Source organism: Gossypium raimondii, chromosome 12 (assembly GCF_025698545.1).
Source record: "Gossypium raimondii isolate GPD5lz chromosome 12, ASM2569854v1, whole genome shotgun sequence".
NCBI classification, from domain to species: domain Eukaryota; kingdom Viridiplantae; phylum Streptophyta; class Magnoliopsida; order Malvales; family Malvaceae; genus Gossypium; species Gossypium raimondii.
The window spans coordinates 55,974,445-55,994,083 of record NC_068576.1 but is presented as its reverse complement, the minus strand read 5'-3'; the positions used below and the strand labels follow the sequence as shown (position 1 = coordinate 55,994,083).

The 19,639-nt window shown below is 31.6% G+C and overlaps 2 protein-coding genes across 3 annotated transcripts; one reads left to right on the top strand and one right to left on the bottom strand.

The window, feature by feature from the left end:
• The first annotated feature begins 1,625 nt into the window (after positions 1–1,625).
• Positions 1,626–7,399, top strand: LOC105765523 (uncharacterized). 2 transcript variants are annotated; one of them, XM_012584680.2, is made up of 10 exons: positions 1,626–1,856; positions 3,180–3,353; positions 3,450–3,586; positions 3,790–3,834; positions 3,924–3,977; positions 4,211–4,315; positions 4,415–4,618; positions 4,827–4,912; positions 5,533–6,569; positions 6,676–7,399. In XM_012584680.2, exons 2-10 carry the CDS (start codon positions 3,215–3,217, stop codon positions 6,897–6,899), a joined length of 2,031 nt encoding a protein of 676 aa, XP_012440134.1. In that variant the 5' UTR covers positions 1,626–1,856; positions 3,180–3,214; the 3' UTR covers positions 6,900–7,399. The 2 variants fall into 2 exon arrangements, with proteins under 2 accessions (XP_012440134.1, XP_012440133.1); XM_012584679.2 differs by having other exon boundaries at positions 1,627–1,856; positions 3,127–3,353.
• A 4,076-nt stretch (positions 7,400–11,475) lies between these two features.
• On the bottom strand, positions 11,476–14,907 carry LOC105765522 (uncharacterized). The gene is made up of 2 exons (XM_012584678.2): positions 14,556–14,907; positions 11,476–13,180 (listed from the first exon to the last, which is right to left on the bottom strand). The coding sequence occupies exons 1-2, from the start codon at positions 14,646–14,648 to the stop codon at positions 11,876–11,878; spliced, it is 1,398 nt and encodes a 465-aa protein (XP_012440132.1). The 5' UTR covers positions 14,649–14,907; the 3' UTR covers positions 11,476–11,875.
• Between the last annotated feature and the right edge of the window lie 4,732 nt (positions 14,908–19,639).

Below are 19,639 nucleotides of genomic sequence, written 5' to 3'. Positions count from 1 at the left end.
CGAGGACTGGGATGAAAATGCTTATTATGTGATAAAAGTACCATAGAAATCCTTGTATTAGGATTCAATTTGCATATTGTCCTTTTTTTTAAGGTAAAGTAGTCTATGTACTTTAAATTAAAAATCAAATTGGTTATTTTTGTTAAAATTTTATTGATTTGTACTGTTCTAAATTGTTGTGGTTGATTAAATAATTAAACAGTGACATGTGACGTGTTATGTGGATTTTATGTTGATGTATAAATATTAACTTTTAACAGTAAAAATTGATGAAATTTTTAAGAGAAAGATTAATTTATTTTTGATTTAATATAATGATCGAAGACTCTTGAGATCACGTAAATGTTACTGGGATAAGATTAGTGGTTGAAGCCAATTAACGGTTGTTAGATTCTTTAAAATCTCACAAATAAAAATGGTAACAAAAACAACATAAAAAGATTTATGATGGATTAAATTATCACATATAGGAAAGTTACATAAAAATGTAATGGATAAATATTAAATTTATATATGAATTCTTTTTAATGTGTACTTTGACATGAATTTTAATTTGGTGTGTAATTATATATATGAAATTTGAATTGTAGTTCATATGTATATATGAAATTTTGATTTTGATTCAATTGTACACATTAATACATACATTTATTTTCATATTAAATCAATATAATAGTTTGTAGAGGTAATATATTAATGTAAAATAGTGATAATTTGATAATGTTGTTAGTAAATTTTGAAAATTGAATCAAATCAAAATTTCATATCTAAAATTATACAAAATCAAAGATCATGTATGACATTGCAAATTAGATTAAAGTTTAGGTATAACTTTGATATTTGTCCCAAATATATTTATTAGACGTTTATGTAAGAACCAAATACGTTTGCATGTATCTTAAATTTACTATTAAATCACAACTTTATTTTAATTTTAATATTATATATATTTTATGTGTTATTATCATTAAATAATTTTAAATAATATATTTTATTATTTACTAATTATTATTTTTAAATACGTTTCTATTTTTCTAAACACCTAGTTTTTATATGTATACACGTGAAATAGAAATTCTAATAATTATAAATTAAATTTGCTCAAATATTTTATATTTTTTAATTTGAAATCTATGTTGGATATATAATATAGATATGAAGTATAATTTTTAATCTATAGAAAACATAATTTTAAATATATAAAAATTAAAAGTGACCGTATTTATATAAACACGTACATTTATTTGAGATTTACTTCTAATCCAATTCACATAATAATAAATTGAGTTAAAACTACTTTTTTTAGAAATAATAAAGTAATTAAGTTGGGGAATTATTGGATTGCAGAGGTGGTGTTATTAATTATTATTATTATTATTATTATCATTATTATTTGGATGAAGTTTAGTCAAGTAAAAATAAATAATTTTCAAATTGTAGATTTGGCTGGGACCTTATTTCTCAATCTCAGGTTCACGTCCCTCAACCATCGCTTTGCCACCAAAATGTCCCACGTCACCTCTATATTTTTTACTTTCTATAACTATGTTTTCCTCTCTATATGTTTTACCTTTCTTTTTTCATAAATTTACCACACTGTTGAAAAGGGTTCCGGTTCCCACCTTTATATGTTTTTTTTTTCTTTTCTCTGTTACAATTTTGCTGCCTTGAAACTCTTCTTTTTCCTCCGCAACAATTTTCTCGGTCGATCACTTTTTATTTTCTCGGTGATTTTCTCTCCCGCCAAACATTCGCCAATCCTCTATCCTTCGACTTTAAATCCTTGCGATCGCTTTAAGATTCTGTCTCTCCTCTAACCGATCTCTCTTTTGTTTCTCCTTCTCACTCATTCACTGGTACGTTAATTGATCACTTCACTTCTTTATGTATATTGTTTCTTATTTTAAATTAAATAACATGCATTGATTATTGTAGATCACATGAATGGAAGCCCTAACCATGCTTTTTTTTGTTTAATTCGTTTTAGTTGTTTATTATTTTTATGTGGAATTTGATTGTTCCATTGTGGAATCTGTAAAAGAAAATGGAACTTGAAAGTCAGATTTTGAATTTTACTTTAGTTGTTTATTATTTTTATGTGGAATTTGATTGTTCCATTTTGGAATCTGTAAAAGAAAATGGAACTTGAAAGTCAGATTTTGAATTTTACTGGGTGAATAATGGAAAATGGCGGAAAATAAGTTCAATGGTTATATTGTGGCTCAGGAGAAGAAAGTTCTAGAAAAAAATTTCTCTTTTGGAGAAATGAAGGTTTGGAAGGTTACTTAGATTTTAACTTTTGGTATAGGTAGATTAATAGTGTTGATAGGACTCTACTCTTCTGCGATCTTTGATTCTCATTGTTATTGAATTTTGATTTGGTTAATCTTTTCTTGTAATTAAAATTTACATAGCTACCAGCATATGGATTTTGATGTTAATTTCTAGGTTAACTATTTAGTTGTTTTGATGAGAAATATATTGCTATTGGATGAGTAGTCAGTTCCATTGGTGACCTTGGTGGCATATATTACGATGGCTATGGTGCTTGGTTTCGTGCTTGGATGTTACAATCAGATAGTCCTTAGACCTTATTGTTCTCTAGATGCATCCTATGTTTGATCTTTGCGTTGTCTGTCATTTTAGAAATAGTAAGCACGATGATAAAGTTGTTACATTGTTGTCTAGCTTTACCCAATGGCATGCAGGACATACATGTATATTGAGTATTTTAGATGGGATAATGGTTGCAGATCATGCCTCTTGACTTGTTATTTTGATGATCAGGCAGATGTCTGGCGCTATTTTGTTCATTCTTCAGGATGTTTGGTTGCTTCACTAGAATGTGCACACTTAGATTCTAGTGGAGGCACATGATTTTATGTTTATGTTTAGATGCTTACCATAACTAGGTGGCCGGTTGGGGGGGGGGGTAGCACATCAGTTTTAAACATTATCCAGTGTTCCAGATTAGTTAAACTGACTTGGATGCAGAATGGCTATTAGATAGATTGCTTGGAAGCATTCTTTCCTGAATCATTGTCAAAGTACTGTGATTTGATAATGGATGAGTCATGCAATTTAAGCTTCTTTTAGGATCTTAGTTTGTCTTTCTTCCCTTTGCAGTGACACCTCTGAGTTAGTCGTGGTTGTGCTTTGTTTGTATGCATAAATGCCAGTTGCAAAACTCAAGGCAGCCAATTCTGCAAATTTAATGAAATCAGAGGATCTAAATGATTCTTTGGACACCTTCATCAGACAAGCTATTGGAAAAGAACCTTTCCTTCCCTTCTCAAGGACTGGTGACAGCCCGGTTCAATGGATTCAATTGCTCCATGCCTTAGACCAACAAGGTACCTCTAAATTATTCGATGGGTTAAATCGTTGTCCTAGAAAATACTTTATAATGATACATTATTCCTCTATTTTCTTGCCTACATCTATTACAGATATCCCTGGCTGGCCATTACTCTCTCCTCTGAAGGTGCAGGCGCAGAAGTGTGATAAGTGTTCACGAGAATTTTGTTCACCCATTAACTATAGAAGGCATATACGTGTGCACCATAGATTGAAAAAACTTGATAAGGTTTTCAATTCCTTCGAAACATCATTACTCTATTAAGTTGATTTTTTAAAGAGTTCCTCCTGGAATTTGTTTTTCTTCTGCTGCTTCAAGATCCTAGCATCTTGGAAAAATAGATTTGTCTTTTCCTTAGCTACTTTTAATTTTTTTTACTTTTCTCACATCTCTTAGGACTCCTCTAAAAGATGTTGTTTTGCATATCGTAGGATTCTGCTAAAAATAGGGATCTATTAGCAGCATTTTGGGATAAGGTATATCTCAACTGCCCCTCTTCCTCTTTTTTACGTTTTAGGTTTTCCTTTTTCTCTTTTCTATTCTTTCTCATTTATATTATTTCCAGCTATCAGAGGATGAGGCAAAGGAAGTCGTATCATTCAAGGATGTCTTACTGGAGGTAATTGTTTATATTTTCTCACCTGTTTAATTCTTGATACTTCATTTAGTAATATTCAAGTGACATCTGGATCTGGTTTACGGATCGTTGATATTTAACTTGTTAACATTATCTTGTTCCAAATGGTTATTTCTCACTGGGATAAACATGCACATATCACTTGGATCATTGTTTTCAATTGTTCTAGTTTCTGCCTTCTAAACAATTGCTTCCTTGCTAACTATACTTTCTAGGGAGTTCCAGGATCTTCAGTTATAAAATCATTGACTACACATGTAAAGAGGCAGGGGTTTTCTGCTTTGCCACAAGTTTGCTTGAGGGCAGGTTCTGCTCTTCTGGTAAGGGATGTATTCTCTTGTTCATTAAGTGTTGTGTTTAGATCTGAAAGATGCTAATACTTTTTTATCCGATGGATTTCATGTCCTAATTCTTTTCAGGACCTTGTGCAAGCTAGACCTTCAATATTTCCAATATCTTCACAGGAACTATTTAGCATCCTTGATGATGCAAGTGAAAGGACTTTTCTTTGTGGCGCAGCTGTGTCAATGCAAAAATACATTTTTGATGGTGAAGCAGGAAAGATTGGTCTTGAAACCAAAAATTTGGTTGCTTGTACCAGCTTCTTGGTGGAACAGAAATTGGTACATTTTTTGTTTTGTTTTATCTAGGTTTGGTTTACTTAAAAGTTTTCATGCATAGATTTGTAATTTGATGGTGCAAGTATTATGGTAAATCCCTAACAATTGGACAAAGCAGGACCGTTGGATAAGCGCATGAATTTTTGTCTACTTTTTATTTTCTTTTGTATATTATTTCATTATAAATATATATATTTTGTTTGACTTTCAGGTTAAAGAATGGCTTGCGGATAAAGATGCTGAAGCTTTGAGGTGCCAGAAGTTACTGGTGGAGGAGGAAGAAGCTGCCCAGAAGAGGTGCGTATCACTATTTCTCTCTAACAATTTTTTAAAATTCTGATATTTGACTTGCACTTTAAGGTTGGACCATTTTCATTCCTATCTTTCCCCTAATTCTCTATGAATCATCTTTGAATAATTATGTCTAGGAGGAAACAGATCAGAAAAGAATAGAGTAATTTCTTCTTTTTCCGTGAGCGTTAAGAGCAAACCCCACCATGTGGTACAGCTAATAATTTGCTTCCAAAAGATGTAACACAAAAGAGGAAAAAGGAAAGTGAAGATATTGATAAGAAATGTTTTTGTATCTCTTGAAATAAAATGTCCCTATAATTTGTAGGAAAAAAAGTGCACAGCTGGATAAAAAATTAAAATTGCAGAAAAATCTTTAAAGAAACATGCACTGGAGAAGAAAAAATGTCAGCATGTGCCTTTTAGGTTCCTAGATACAAATTACAACCTCGTCATGTGATACAGTTTGGCAGTGGTAACTGGTAGGTCTAACTCCTAGTCCCAAGGTTAGGCTTATTGCTTATCGACTTGCATGTGATTCTTCAGAAATAGTTCTTCAACATCTATTAGAAGGCAAAATTGAAGAAACTTTGCTAACTGATTTATTTCCCGATACATCACTGTAGGCAAGTCGAGCTTCTTGAGAGAAAGAGACAGAAAAAGCTTAGGCAGAAAGAGCAGAAAGCAAAGGAACAAAGACACTGGGAGTTGGAAGAAAGTAAGCCGAACATGGATGACCTGTTGGAGGTTAACACTCTTGCTGAAACATCCAGCCCATCTGCTGTTGATTCTGATGGACAAAATCCCCTCATGTCCACGGATCAAATTATCCCATCTGTGGAGCCCAATCTTTTTTCCAAGCTTGAAGAGAATGTAGATTATGAAATTCAAACGGGGTTCAGCAATGGATATAGTGATCCAGGAATTAGTCAGAATATTGAAAGACGAACGGAACAAGTTGGACATCGGCATATAGTTGTCGCTCGACGACAGACTCCGCCTAATTCACAACGAGGTGTCCTTAATGATTTCCATGCTAGTCAGAATTCTCATGGATTTAAATGCGGAGGCATTAACAAGCATGGAACAAACAGGGAAAGGTTTGCTCCGATAGGTAATGGTAATAAAATCTGGAGCCAAAAACCTAAAGCAGTAAATGAAGGGGAGAGTTTGAAAATTAGAATGGAGAAACAAGCAGCAAATCAACTGAATCAAAATAAGAACCATGAGCTTTTAATTGGTTCTATATCTGTCACGCTTGAAAATTATAGCAATCACGATGGAAACAATCTAGCTGAAGCATGTGACAGGAGCCTGGCTGAATGTCGAATACCAAAGAACAATGTTCAGGAGAAATCCAGCAAACTCGATCCTGTTCAGGGTGTTACGAACCGATCGACTATAAAGTTTTGGAGGCCAGTGAGTCGACATGAAAGCAAAAGTTCATCGCCAGTCCAAAATGGTGCTAGTGAATCTGAAGTGCAAGTGATTGCTGAGAAAGATGGAGCGCGTACCTCTTCCAATGAAACCTGTTTAAGGTCCTGTTCAACAGATGGTATTGATGGTGTGGTAAGCATGGATCTCATTTCAACGTTGAAGGAAAGTGTACAACCAGAGAGCTCGCAGTTCGACAGTCATACTGCCAAGGCCATTCTTGCTCAGAGTAAGTCGGGATGTTTGAACGATTTATCTAATAACTCTATTTCTACGGTTCTGTTGTTACCGAATTAACTTTTTTTCTCTGATAAACAATCTGACTGGCTTTATAGGGTGGAAGGAAGCTCTTGCAGGCGAACACGTGACATTGGTTCTCACCCCGAACCTTGATCCTCCAGGGTGCTCAGAAATTGAAGCTGATTCATCCGAAAAGTTGGTGGTTAAGGCAAGGGCTTTCGAGGCTTCAACTGCCGGACCTGCCCGAGGCAAGTTCAGAAGAAAGCCGGAAAAGGGTGCAAAGATAAAGTACATTCCGAAACAAAGATCCGCCACCTAAGAGGAGGTAACATGGGAATTTTTGTTCTTTTTTGAGGTTATGCACAGTTTAGCGAATCATCTTCATATTCTTACCAGAGGTTCCAGTTTTACCAGTGGTCTTCTGTCGAAAAAAATTAAGAAAATTTTGCTGGAAAATGTTTTATAATTCCCTTTTTTTTTTTCTTAAGGTGGTATAGCAATTTGACTAGTCTTTTAAGTTTTTCTGGTTCTTGCTATTTTTTCCCTTCTCTTAATTGTCCAAATTTTTGCTGTAATAAATTGGGGTTCTTTGCTATTACAAAAGTACATTTTTTTAGGGGGGTCAAAGGTGGATTTTCCATCTTTTCTTTTGTTTTCTTACTTATGTCCTGTGCAGACAGTTTACCATTACTTTTGTTCCATGTCTTCTTTCTGATCTTATAACAGAAAAGCTGCTTAGAACTTAGGACAAACGTGTTATAATGTTTGAGCCCATCAACATTTGTTTATTTTCATGGACTAATGATTTGCTCAACGTAATCTTTTCTTTTTCTTTAATAATTTTCTAATAATATTTTTTTATACAAATTCCTTATGACATTTAGTTAAACTGTTAGGTTTAAATGGGAAAAAAAAAAAAGGATTGTAATTTGCAGTGTTAGTTCTTTATGGCAAGATCACTGGCAGAGCCAACTCTTTTTGGCAAAAGTGAAAAGAAATCACTAATCAAAATTAAGGGTCACGAACAAAACAGCTTCAAGGCATTCCTAAAAAGGAGGATACTTAAAAGTACGATGGAGTTTTTTTTGTGTATTAAAAGTTGAATTATATTATTTTTTTATTAAAAAATGAATAAATTGATCTTTATGCGTTAGATTAAAGAGTAAATTAGTCATTTTGTTAAAAAATTTATTCATTTTTATTGTTAAAAATTATTTTTTGTACGCTAGTATGAGATACTTGTGGTAAGTTACATGTCACTATTTGATTATTTTATTAACTACATTAGTTTTAACAATATAAATAGATGAGTGATTAAAAGAAATAATTAATGCTTTTTTAATTTAACTTATAAAGATTAATTTGTTTATTTTTAATAGAGGAGACAAAATGCAAATTGACTTTTAATATAAGGTCTCCATGATAATTTTACCTCGTTTATATACATCAATGTAGAGAAACAATATTAAGCAAACATGGAATCACTTAAAACTCACCTCCTTGAAATTAATTTACAGCTAAAGGAAGCGTATTTCTTGTTCATAAGGGTGACTTTTATACATTAAAAACAAAGCATGGCCTTGGCTAGTTCAGTAATTGTCGCATTGCTTATAGAATAAGAAACTGGGTAAAATCATGTTAGACAGTTTATGAAATTGAAAGATTAGCAATGTTTTCTATTAATACTAACCACCCACTTAAATAAAGAAAACAAAGAAAAGCTTATGAAAATTTGATATAATATTATCAACAAGCGAATAATGTAATAGCGAATTAAGTTTTGGTTTCTTACCACTTTATAAAAATATTTGACATAATACAGATAAATAAACCTATACCGATTATATTTTTGTCACTCTTAGTTAAGAATTTCTTATGGATCTTATCCTAGATAAAAAGATACCACCTGGGTTCTCCTTTCGATCTTACCTAGGCATATAGATCTCCTCTCGATCTCGTTATTCAGCACAATTATATCAAATTATCTAATGATAAACTCTCCCCTTGGTCTTGTTTATCTAATCTAGATTTTCCACTAAAGACGTCAATTCTAGCCTATTAAGCATTTCGATATAATCAAACAATCAATTAATCAAGAATAAACATTAACTTAAACTAACAATTAACTAATCAACCAACCATTTGCCAATTGTATTTGCATCTTGGAACCGCTGTGGCGGTGTATTGCATCGGTAAAACGAGACGTGGGGTTAGGAACCAAGATTCTTTCTGCTATTCAACTTTCGAAAGGAATCAGAAGGCATGATGAAACTTTTCTTGTAGCTCTAAAGCTTAACGAGCCTTGTGAACCTCACGGGCTCAATGAGTCTATTTCTTTCAAAGTAGTGGATGTCCTAAGGATTTCAAAGACATCATGCCTGAGGAATTGCCCCAAAGGCTACCACCCAAACTTGAAGTGGACCATCGGATTGAGTTGATCACCGATGCTCAGCCTCCAGCTAGAGGCTCGTATCAAATGTTGCCCTCAAAGCTTGAAAAGTGGCAAGGGCAACTTAAGGAGTTATTGGACATTGATTTCATTGGGCCATCCAAGGCTCCATTCGGTGCACCAGTCCTATTCCAAAGGAAGCACGACAAATCATTTCGGATGTGCATGGACTATCGAGCCCTCAACAAGCTCACAATCAAGAACAAGCACCCCATTCCTCTGATTGCCAACTTGTTCAACTAGCTTAGTGGTGCGAGGTGGTTCACCAAGCTAGACTTATGATTGAGGTGCTAGCAAGTAAGGGTCGCCGAAGGGGACAAGCCCAAGATCGCTTGCACCACACGATATGGCTCATATTAGTTCTTGGTGATGCCCTTCGACCTCACTAATGCACTGGCTACCTTTTGCACCCTCATGAACAAGGTATTATAATCTTTCCTTGATGATTTTTTGTTATTTACCTTGATGACACTGTTATCTATAGTCAGATGCTTAAGGAGCATGTGGAACAAAATAATTTTAACACAATATGAACTTGAATTTTGAAATCTAAAAGGTAGAGAGATTAAATTCTTAAAAATCAAAGTATAAGAATTAAATTTTGAATTTACAAAAAATAGAGGGACTTGTGGCGAATTTTGACCTTTTTCTTTTCATTTTAGCACAAGTAATCTAATGTTTTCATCCAAACATGTTTGACCCGAATTTTGATGGACAACCCGGATGTATAATGTATTTGTCTACTCGTAAATTTTGCAATTTTTTTATGCATTTTTGTTTGACCCGAAACCGAATGATATATCATCATCCCATGTCCGGTTCTCAGTTAGGACCAAAAGGGATCATTTCAACAGTTACAAATCGAATTAGCCTGTTTCATTGTTGTTAACATATTATCATGTTAAAATGGGACCAAATTGATAGGTTAAACCAGAAATTAATGATCCAATTGATTTGATCAGTACATTTAAACCACAGAAGCAATGAATCTGCGCAAAATCGATTGAATTGAATAAAAATTCAATTAAAAACCATTTGAATATAATTTAAGCTACTTTTTTATCTTTAAGATTTAAGTTAGTTTAAATATTTAATTTTGTTCTTATAATTTATAATTTTTATGTTTATATTATTATTTATGTTTACTATTTTTTTTTCTTTTTTGAATTATTTTAACAGTTTAATCGAAAATTGATGTTCCTACCGGTTTACCATTGGTCCAATTTTACTTCACTGGAAATTGCTAATCACTGCAGGCACAAATTTAAAGAGGGCACTCAAAAATGAAAAAATTACTACGCAACCCTTTAAAAATGTTTAAAATTGTACTTTAGCCTTCAAGAATAGAAAAAATTCTGTTAAGTCATTATACTTTAATTTTTCCAAAAATTATAATTCGATTCCACCCTTAAAAAAAATTTCGATTGGCCTCTGAATCATTGATTAACTTTGGAAAAAAAAAACAGAGGGACATAAGAAAAGCAACAGAGCAGAAGTGGGCCCCCAAAATCCACCCATTGATCTTACGATTATATGTGATGTGATGAAGCAAAGATTATTTATGTTGGGCACAGCCTGTTTACATCTTTTGTCTTTGATTTTTGTAGACACAAGAAATTAGCTTTGGTTGCTACCTTAGCAAACGTTGTTCTGCTTATCCTTAGCCAGCATACAAATTGCTGGCATCAACCATAAATAAATACCCATTACTTTTATCATCTACTATAAACTTCATTGCATTAATGATCTATATACCCTACAAAAATTTGTCTACTAAAAATCATATAGACTTATCAACTACTATTGTACCAAACTTGTTTTTCTCCGCTTTCAATGCTATGCAGAGCTCTTGTAGTATAGTTCAGTTCTATGCTAACTGGACTCGAGACTCGAGTGTGGTGATCAAAAATGGGATTCCGACTCTTTCCTGGATCACCAAACATACCAGGATTTGGTTTGAGGCAAAAGGATCGACTACCAATTGAGACCAAATTCTGGTACGTGCGGCGATACAAGGAGACATCTGAATCCCGACTATTACATATAGTAGTTACTTAGGAAAAAGTACCAGTACTAATAGTCAGATTGCATCTTGCCCCTATTTTCTAAAAAAGCGGACAAATTAGTTAGACTAAAGAGTAAACGGATCCTTTCTGTTAAAACTTTCATCATTTTTTATTTTTAAAAACTAACATGGTTAACAAAATAATCAAATTGTTACACGTGTACAAGAGCCAGTTTTTAACAATAAAAATAGATAGAATTTGTAACAGAATGACTAGTTTGCTCTTTTGATGTAACATACATGAACTAATTTGCTCATTTTTTTTAGTACAGGGGGCAGAATGCAACCTAACTCCTAGTACGAGGACCTCCATGATTCTTTTACCTAGTTACTTGACAAGAGGAGGATATTAAGCACATAAATCACCAAATGAGCAGCAGATTGCTAGCATGAAAAAAGTTCAGCCTTCTTACTATTACATATTTAAAAGAAGAAAACAATAATACAACACTACATGTAAATACTGGTTTTTTTTATATGGTATAACATTAGGTAAATGAATATTAAAAGAATGCTCTATCAGTACCAACATAATTTGATCCCTATGAAATATTCCCTCACTGGATTACCTTTTAGGTCATAAGGAATAAAGACTCTTTCGACCTCTGAAAACTAGTCTTTTAGTTCACTTCACCATCTAATTATACCAAAGACTATTGAGAGAAAGTACGATCTTCGGATAAAACAACTGAAACGCTACAGGGTTTAGTGTTGCAAACCTATTAAACAAGTTTTCTGACTTTTATGCATGGAGGTGAAACTAAGTTGCATAGTTAAAAAATCAACTGACCTCCGGCTGTAACATAGGGAAGAAAGTCCAATTGTTACCTGGCCTAGCTTCCTTTCCGGCAACCTTTTCGTTAGCCCACCACTCGGACCTGACGGTGGGCTTCTCGGAAGCTTCTCCTTTTCTGTTGTCAAAGTTGAATTCTTTAATTGACCCAAGAGTAACTGAACGATGCTTTTGATAACAATGGTCCTCTTCAGCTTCTCCTGAAACCTTTTCATCTTTTTCTATCCTGCCTTGCGCCACCAAGTCATTTGGATATTCATAATCCGGCATGGTTCTGCTTGATACCAATGATTTGTTTTTCAGACAGCGTGCAACATCTTCGCCGCTCAATTCAAAAGAGACCCTGTGATCAACTATAATCTCATCGTTTTTAGGTCCATTTGGAGGGTTAGAAAGCAACGCAACCTCGGAATTCTGACTCTCTATAGGAAAACCATCTCTTGAGGCAGGACCCAAACCATCAGGTGTCAATGATCCTGAACCCAATCTTGAACCCAACCCCATACCATCTGGAGTTACACATTCAGAACCTAGCCTTGAACCTTGCCCCAGTCCATCTGGTGTCAAAGATCCAGATCCTAACCTTGAACCCCATTTGCGAGTCGTAAAATGTTCGAATCCTAAGGTTTTGGGAGCCTCACCCATGCGGAACTCGAGTATTGGACGTCTATCAGGGAAAGGAGAGGATGTTCCAGAATTAGAGATTACCGACCCAGGTGATATGAGATTACCACCAGGGCTCCCAGGGTATATTTGATAAGATTGGAATTCATAATGGGACAATCCAAACTTCTGGTTGATCCCACTGTTTCTCCGAGCACGCTCCAACGAAGATGTCAACAATTGAGCAAATGGTACTTCAGGGGATGAAGGTGTAGTCAGTTGAACAGATTCAGGAGGGGGTGTAAAAGGAGCAGTGGATGGTTCAGTTGTCAAGGCAGAGAATACAGGTGGTGTGACTAACTGGGTTTCATGTGCATAAGGGCCTATGGCAAAAATGGATGCAGGTCCACGGGGAGAGTAGGCATTAACTGAAAGGGCAGTTAGAGATAGCAATCCAGCCGGTGATTGGGTGGCAGATGGAGGATCCGATTGCAGGAATGATGCAGGAGATGAGGGAGGAGCAATAAAAGGCATTACAATGCCCGTTGGGTTACTTGCATTTTCAGCGGTTGAAACCAAAGCTCCAGGTACCACTGGTTCAGGGACAAGGACAGCATGGCCAATTCGTTTACTGCTCTTATGAGATCCAAAACACCAGTAAAAGCTCCAGCAGCTTCCCCATCTTTTCTTCTGCAGTTAAATGAAAAAAGAGTACGAATCAGCATTCTATAAGACAGTAAGCATTATAGGTAAACCGATTTCAACTCTCGACTGCTAGAATAAGATGTGGATGCAGCACAATAACCCACCCAAATGTTAAGCATCTGCTCTCATGCTGCTGAGTGCATATTTTTTCAAGAATACCATGTCCCACACTATCAACGCAAAACAGTTCAAGTCTATAAATAAACACAATGGCTAAAAGTAAAATCGAGAGTACACTTTACATCTAACGACATCCATGATAATGAGTACACCATGATGATTAAGTCAGCATCAAAAGTCGATAAAATTTTCTCTGCTTGTATTCTATGGTTACATGGCACAGTATAAAACACACAGACAAACAGTAGAAATCAAGCCAAAACTGTTGCTAAGAAAGCAATTTTGAGCAAGCAGTGACTCTGACTTCAATTACTGTTTCAGAATTCTAAGGAAGAGTACATAATAGACTGCAAAGAACACACATTTTGAAAATTACTTTTAGTCCATGAATATACGATGGGTTGGTCAACAATGTTGGCTGATCAAATTGCATTCTTCCCAGGATCTATTTTCATAGGCAGCTCAATAATATAGCAAAAATGACAAAAAAAAACGATATCATTCATATCAAATAACCAATTAAGCTCCTTTTTTTATATATTTTGTTAACCAAATCTACAAATTTTCCACCATAACCTTATATCAGAGACTTCATCGATAAAAGGGCACTATAATGAATAAGAAAGAAGCCACCAACCATCAAAATCGTGAAGGAATTGTCGAAAATTGACCGAACAAACTACCGGAAATATTACTTTTTTACTTAAAAAGAAAAAAAAATAACTTTCTAAACTCAAATCTGCTCCTTAAAGTATAGGCGTAAAGGGGAAAAAATTTTCTTTTTCTTTTTCCTTCTTTTTAATTGAATTCCGATGATAGGATTTTCATTTTTCTGTTTGTTCTTAAGAAGCATGAAAAGTAAAAAAAGGTAAAATAATAACCTTGACTGAACCTAGCTCAGCTAATTCACTTGTCTGATGAGACTAAAACAAGTTTAGAACTCAAGATCCGAGTTTCACTTTTCCCTTAGTTTCTCAGCAACCAACAGAGAACGGAGAAAAAGAAATCTCGATACTGAAAACAGATCACGAATTAATTTCGGACTTTTCAACATCGAGAAAAGCAAGCAAAGAACATAAACCAAAAAAAAAAAAATCCAAAACTGAAGCTCTTCCCCCCTTCGGATTCTCAAATCAAAAGAGAGCTTAAGGAATCTCAAAATCACGAATTTCCAGTACTTTTCTCGGCAACCAATCAGAGAGAAAAAAAAATCAATTGTACTAACAAAAAGTGGATGTACCTGAACGGTGGTGGGCTGAACTCTAGACTCGGCGGAGACGATGGCGGAGGCAGCGGCGTTAACGGTTTCAACGCTGTCGTTTACACTTCTCATCTTCGATTTTTAAGCTTAAATCGATGCGTTAATAACATCAGCTTCATGAAAAAACTTTAAATCTCTCGTTTTTTAACTCTCAAGATTCAAACAAATCTCAACAACGATTTGGAGACGACTTTCAGTGAAATAAAAAATAATAAAACCAAAAAAAAAAATTAAATAAAAACCTTGATTTTTTTCCTTTTAATTAATTCATAATAGATCAAGCTAGCTCAGGTTTGGGGGGTTTTTTTTTTTTTTTTTGCGCCTTCTCTTCCGGTTCAGTTCCCATCCAGTCGTTTTCCTCCAGTTTTCATCCATTTTGCACCGAGTTATTGCCACGTCATCGTAAAAGATGATTGGGACCCACTACTTCTAGTTTTTTCTTTCTTTTTTCGTTTGTTGCTATGCTCTTTTTTTTTTCGGTTGGTCTTTTTTTTTTTTATATTATTGCTTGTTAATATTTAATAATTTATGGACTTATTTGGGAAGTTCATGAATGAACCTCAACCAATAAAAAAAAAGGGAAAAGGAAAACGATATAATGTCTTATATTTTGTTTCAACCTTTTTATGATAAAATGTATCATTTCTTTAGAAATTATGCTCATAATTTATTATGCCCCACTCCCCAAAAAAGGAAATTTTAATTATTTACGAAAATTATGAATATAGAGATTTATTATATGAATAAAATAACTTATATTATTATGATAATTATGAATATTGCCATCTGTATTGTTATTTAAGTATGTGATTAAGTTGGTGTCACGAATCAAGTCAATGACTTGATTAATGAAATTATAAAAATACCCTTACATGTATAAGGTTATTAATTATGCCAATTGAATTATTAGCATGTACCATTAAAGGTATAAAATAATTTCATTAATACCATCGCTATTAGCATGTACCAAAAATCCTAAAACTAATATGTTTTATGTACTAATCATGTTGATTATAATTGAACATTGTATTTTCATACCTGATTGAATTTTAATTAAATTAATATTGTTGTTATTATAACAATTAAAAGGATGTAAATTTAAATGTATTTTAGCATTTTCTAATATCATCTCTAAATTACGAAATAAAATAAAGCTCAATCAACCATCTAATTTTTAAATAATTGAAATTTTAAATTGTACACACATAAAATTTTGAATAAAATATAAACTAAAATCATAATTAAATTGAACCACAACTTGTAATCTATTGACTAAATGTTCATCTTTCATAAGAATAGCACAAGTTTAAATATTCATTTTATAAAAAAACATAATTATTTTTATGACTTAAAAACGTGATTTCACCATAAACTATAACACTTCTCCCATTTTGGTATTTTAGAAAATTACAATTGAATATCACCACTGTTAATCCCATTAGTTGAATTTTATTTTCAAAAGAAAAAAGAAAATTTGTAGAAATTATTTTTTGTAAAAAAACATTTTATAATTATTAAATTTTCTAGAATTTTATTTATTATATGTTTTAATTTTTCTAAATTCAAATGATTTTTCATTTTTAATTTTTAAAATGGTTAGATATATTTTTGTTTTTTGGTAAAAAATTAATTATTGAAATTTTGTCTTTAGAGTTTATGAATATATTAAATTTTGACCTTTTTTTGTGATTCCTAAACTTTAACTTTGTTTTCCTATTTTTACATTTTTCCAAATTTTATTTCTTAATCTATATTTGTATATTTTAATAGTTTCTAAACCTTATAAAATTATTTTTTTTGGAATTTTAGACAGGTTTTTATAAATTTCTAAATTGTCTTGTCAATTTTGTAATTTAACAACTTTTTCAGTTTTGGTATTTATATTGATATATTTTATTATTTCTAAAATTATATTTTACGAAATCAACTTTTTCTATTTTCAAGATTTTTAAAAAATTTATATATTAATTTTATCTACTTAAAAGTTATTTTATAAATCCTCCTTAGTACATTATTCATGATCTCTATCAATTAAAATAGATATATCATCTTCTTTTTTCACATCATCCATGATCTCTTTAACATGAACAATGGAATAAGGAGAGTTTATAAAATAAAATTTTTAAGTGACTCGTTACGCATTTTAATGGTTTGAAAGTTTGTATTTTAGTAGATGCCATGTCTCAACCATTTTTAACATGTTAATTTTATTGGAATCAAACGATTAATAGAATGTAACATTAAATATAAATTTGAAAGAAATAAAAAGTTTTAAAAGAATGGTATAATCAAAAGCTTTTTATTTTTAAATAGTGGAATATAGTCCCACAAGGAAGTTTAACACTGAAGAAACATAACGTTTCGCAAATTTCGTTCCATAGCTAAAAGTTTGACGAAATTACCCTTCGATTTTATTAGAAAATTCACACGATGCCATTCAGTTATTGCAAATAATGCCAGAAGGGTGTGAGAAACTCGTGATTTATTGTAATGTGCTGTTGCTGTGTTGCATTTGCCAACTGTCGCCAATGCCGATGACAAGTTTTGAAACGCTCGTTTTTTAAATTTTAAGCTACTCTGTATATGTATGTATGTATATATATATTTACTTATAATAATATTTTACTTTTTATTAATTTTTAAACAGCGAAAGAGTTTTATGGATAGTCCTGACCTTTAAAAATATTAGAAAACCGGTTACGGCTGGATCCAGTGTATGAACAAATTTACTTATAATAATGGTGTGTTAAAATTTATGATTTTTATTCTAAATTAATTTTAAACTTTAAAATATTTTAATCATATTCTTAAAATATTAATGTTATATTAATAAGATTATTTAATTATTAAAATAGTTAAATGAGGTATTTAATTTTATGTGTTATAATTTGAAATAAAAATAAAAAATATTCTAAAAATATTGATTTTAAGGTTTTTGAAGTTTTTACAAAAGTTATATTTCATTCTCCTTTTTCAGTTTTAATTTTAAAATTATGTAACAATTTTTTAAAATTGTATTATATAAGATTTTATGTGTAATTTAATGATTAAATTAATAGTTTTAATAATATAAGGATGTGATTGATATAATATTGATAATTTAAAAATGTAATTAAATTAATTTAAAATTAATTTAAAATAAGAGCCAATAAAATTAACTCTATTTTAATAAAGAAAAACCAAAAACAAAAATCTTGAAACGGGGACAAAAGACGAGCAACAGTTGGCAGAAAAGCCGCTAAAATTGCTAATATCGGAGAGGAGAGTATTTTTCGATTCATAAGCCCAACAGAAAAAGCAAGCAATTCCGTTACTGAAAAAAAAAATTGCAGTTACATTGGAACAAGGGAACTCTTTTGTCAAAGGTGCGCACGTGTGGTCATCCACTTGTTGTTGAGATTATGGGTTATCGTGAATTACGTAGGACAGTGACCCCCCGTTTTTTTATAACTAAAACTTTGCACGGTTGCTTGCTTTTTGCTTCCCCTTTCTTTCGTTACCCCGTTATCCTATTTTTTTTCTGCATCTCTTATGATAACGATACCTCAACTCCCTTTCTTCTTTTGGCTCTTTCCCCCCCTTTTTCCCTTCTTCATTTCTTTTTTTTCATTATTATTATTTCTTCATTATCAAAATGAAATCATTTTCGATAATGACACTAATTAACACTAATTTTTGTGACCCTCGCCATATATATATATATATATATATGTGACAATATATTTACAAAATAGGTTAAAATATGCAATAAGTCTTTATATTTTTCATAAAATTGAAATTTAGTCCTTATATTTTTCATAAAATTGAAATTTAGTCTCTATTTTTTGATTTCAAAATTTAAGACTAATTGTTAACACTGTTAAAATTATTTTGTTAAATCCAACTTAATTACAATATTATTTTTTAGTTACATGGCTACCAAATGAGATTTTTATATTTCAAAATGTCACGCCAACAAATTTAACAAAAAATTAATGCTTTTAACAATTAGATATAAATTTTGAAATCTGAAAAATAAAGAGTCTAAATTCTTAAAAATAAAAATAAAAATATTAAATTCTTAATTTGTGAAGAGTATAAGAACTTATGGCATGTTTTAACCTGTAAAATATTAATGAAATTTTGGCTTAAATCACAATGTTGATAATTTTAGGTAGGGGTTAATCTGAAAGGGTAGGCAGAGGCTTTGGCCCCCCTCAAATAGAAATTTTTCATAAAAGTCCTTATTAAATTATTAAATTAAATATTAATTTGTAGTAAAATTACATTTTAACTCTTAAAAATAAATAAAATTATGTTTAATCCTTTTAAAATATGAAATCGTAAATTAATACATTGTAAAATTATATTTTGATCTCTCAAAATTTTATTATTCAATTCCAACCCCTAAAAATTATTTAATCCACCCCTAGTTTTAGAAGTTTTATAATTTGAGTTGAAGTATTTTAGGTTTAATTGTTTCCTTATAGTTTTTATTTAATATATATATATATAAACAAACACTCTCATCGCAGTATATTTTATAAATGAATGACAATATAAAAAATTATTTTAGATAATATAAAATTCTAAAATCTGAGAATTTTATATAAAATTATATTTATCTTAGACTTGAAAATAGTAATAAGAGTTAATTTAATGTTTTTAATTTATTATATTATTCATGCACTCTAAAAAACCATGATGTGGTATATTATTATTGAGTGATTAAAATGAGACTTCTTAATATCATCCTATCTAAGATAAATTCTTAAAAATTTCACGTTATAACTTTAATGCCAAATTATAATGTTATCAATTTGCACTTACTAATAATATTAAAAAAACATTATTAAATTATGTCAAACTAAAGTATAAGAATCATATCTTAAGTCTTGATCCGGATTGAGTGATTAAAGCTCTTGACAAACGCTCGTTTGACACAAATTTAAATAATCCCATCATTCAATATTATATAAAATATATATTTTTTAAATCTAAACATAATAAAGGGACTAAACTAAAAATCAGGCCAATTTAATTACAAATGGGTTAAGAAAGAATCATTTTATTATTACTTTTTT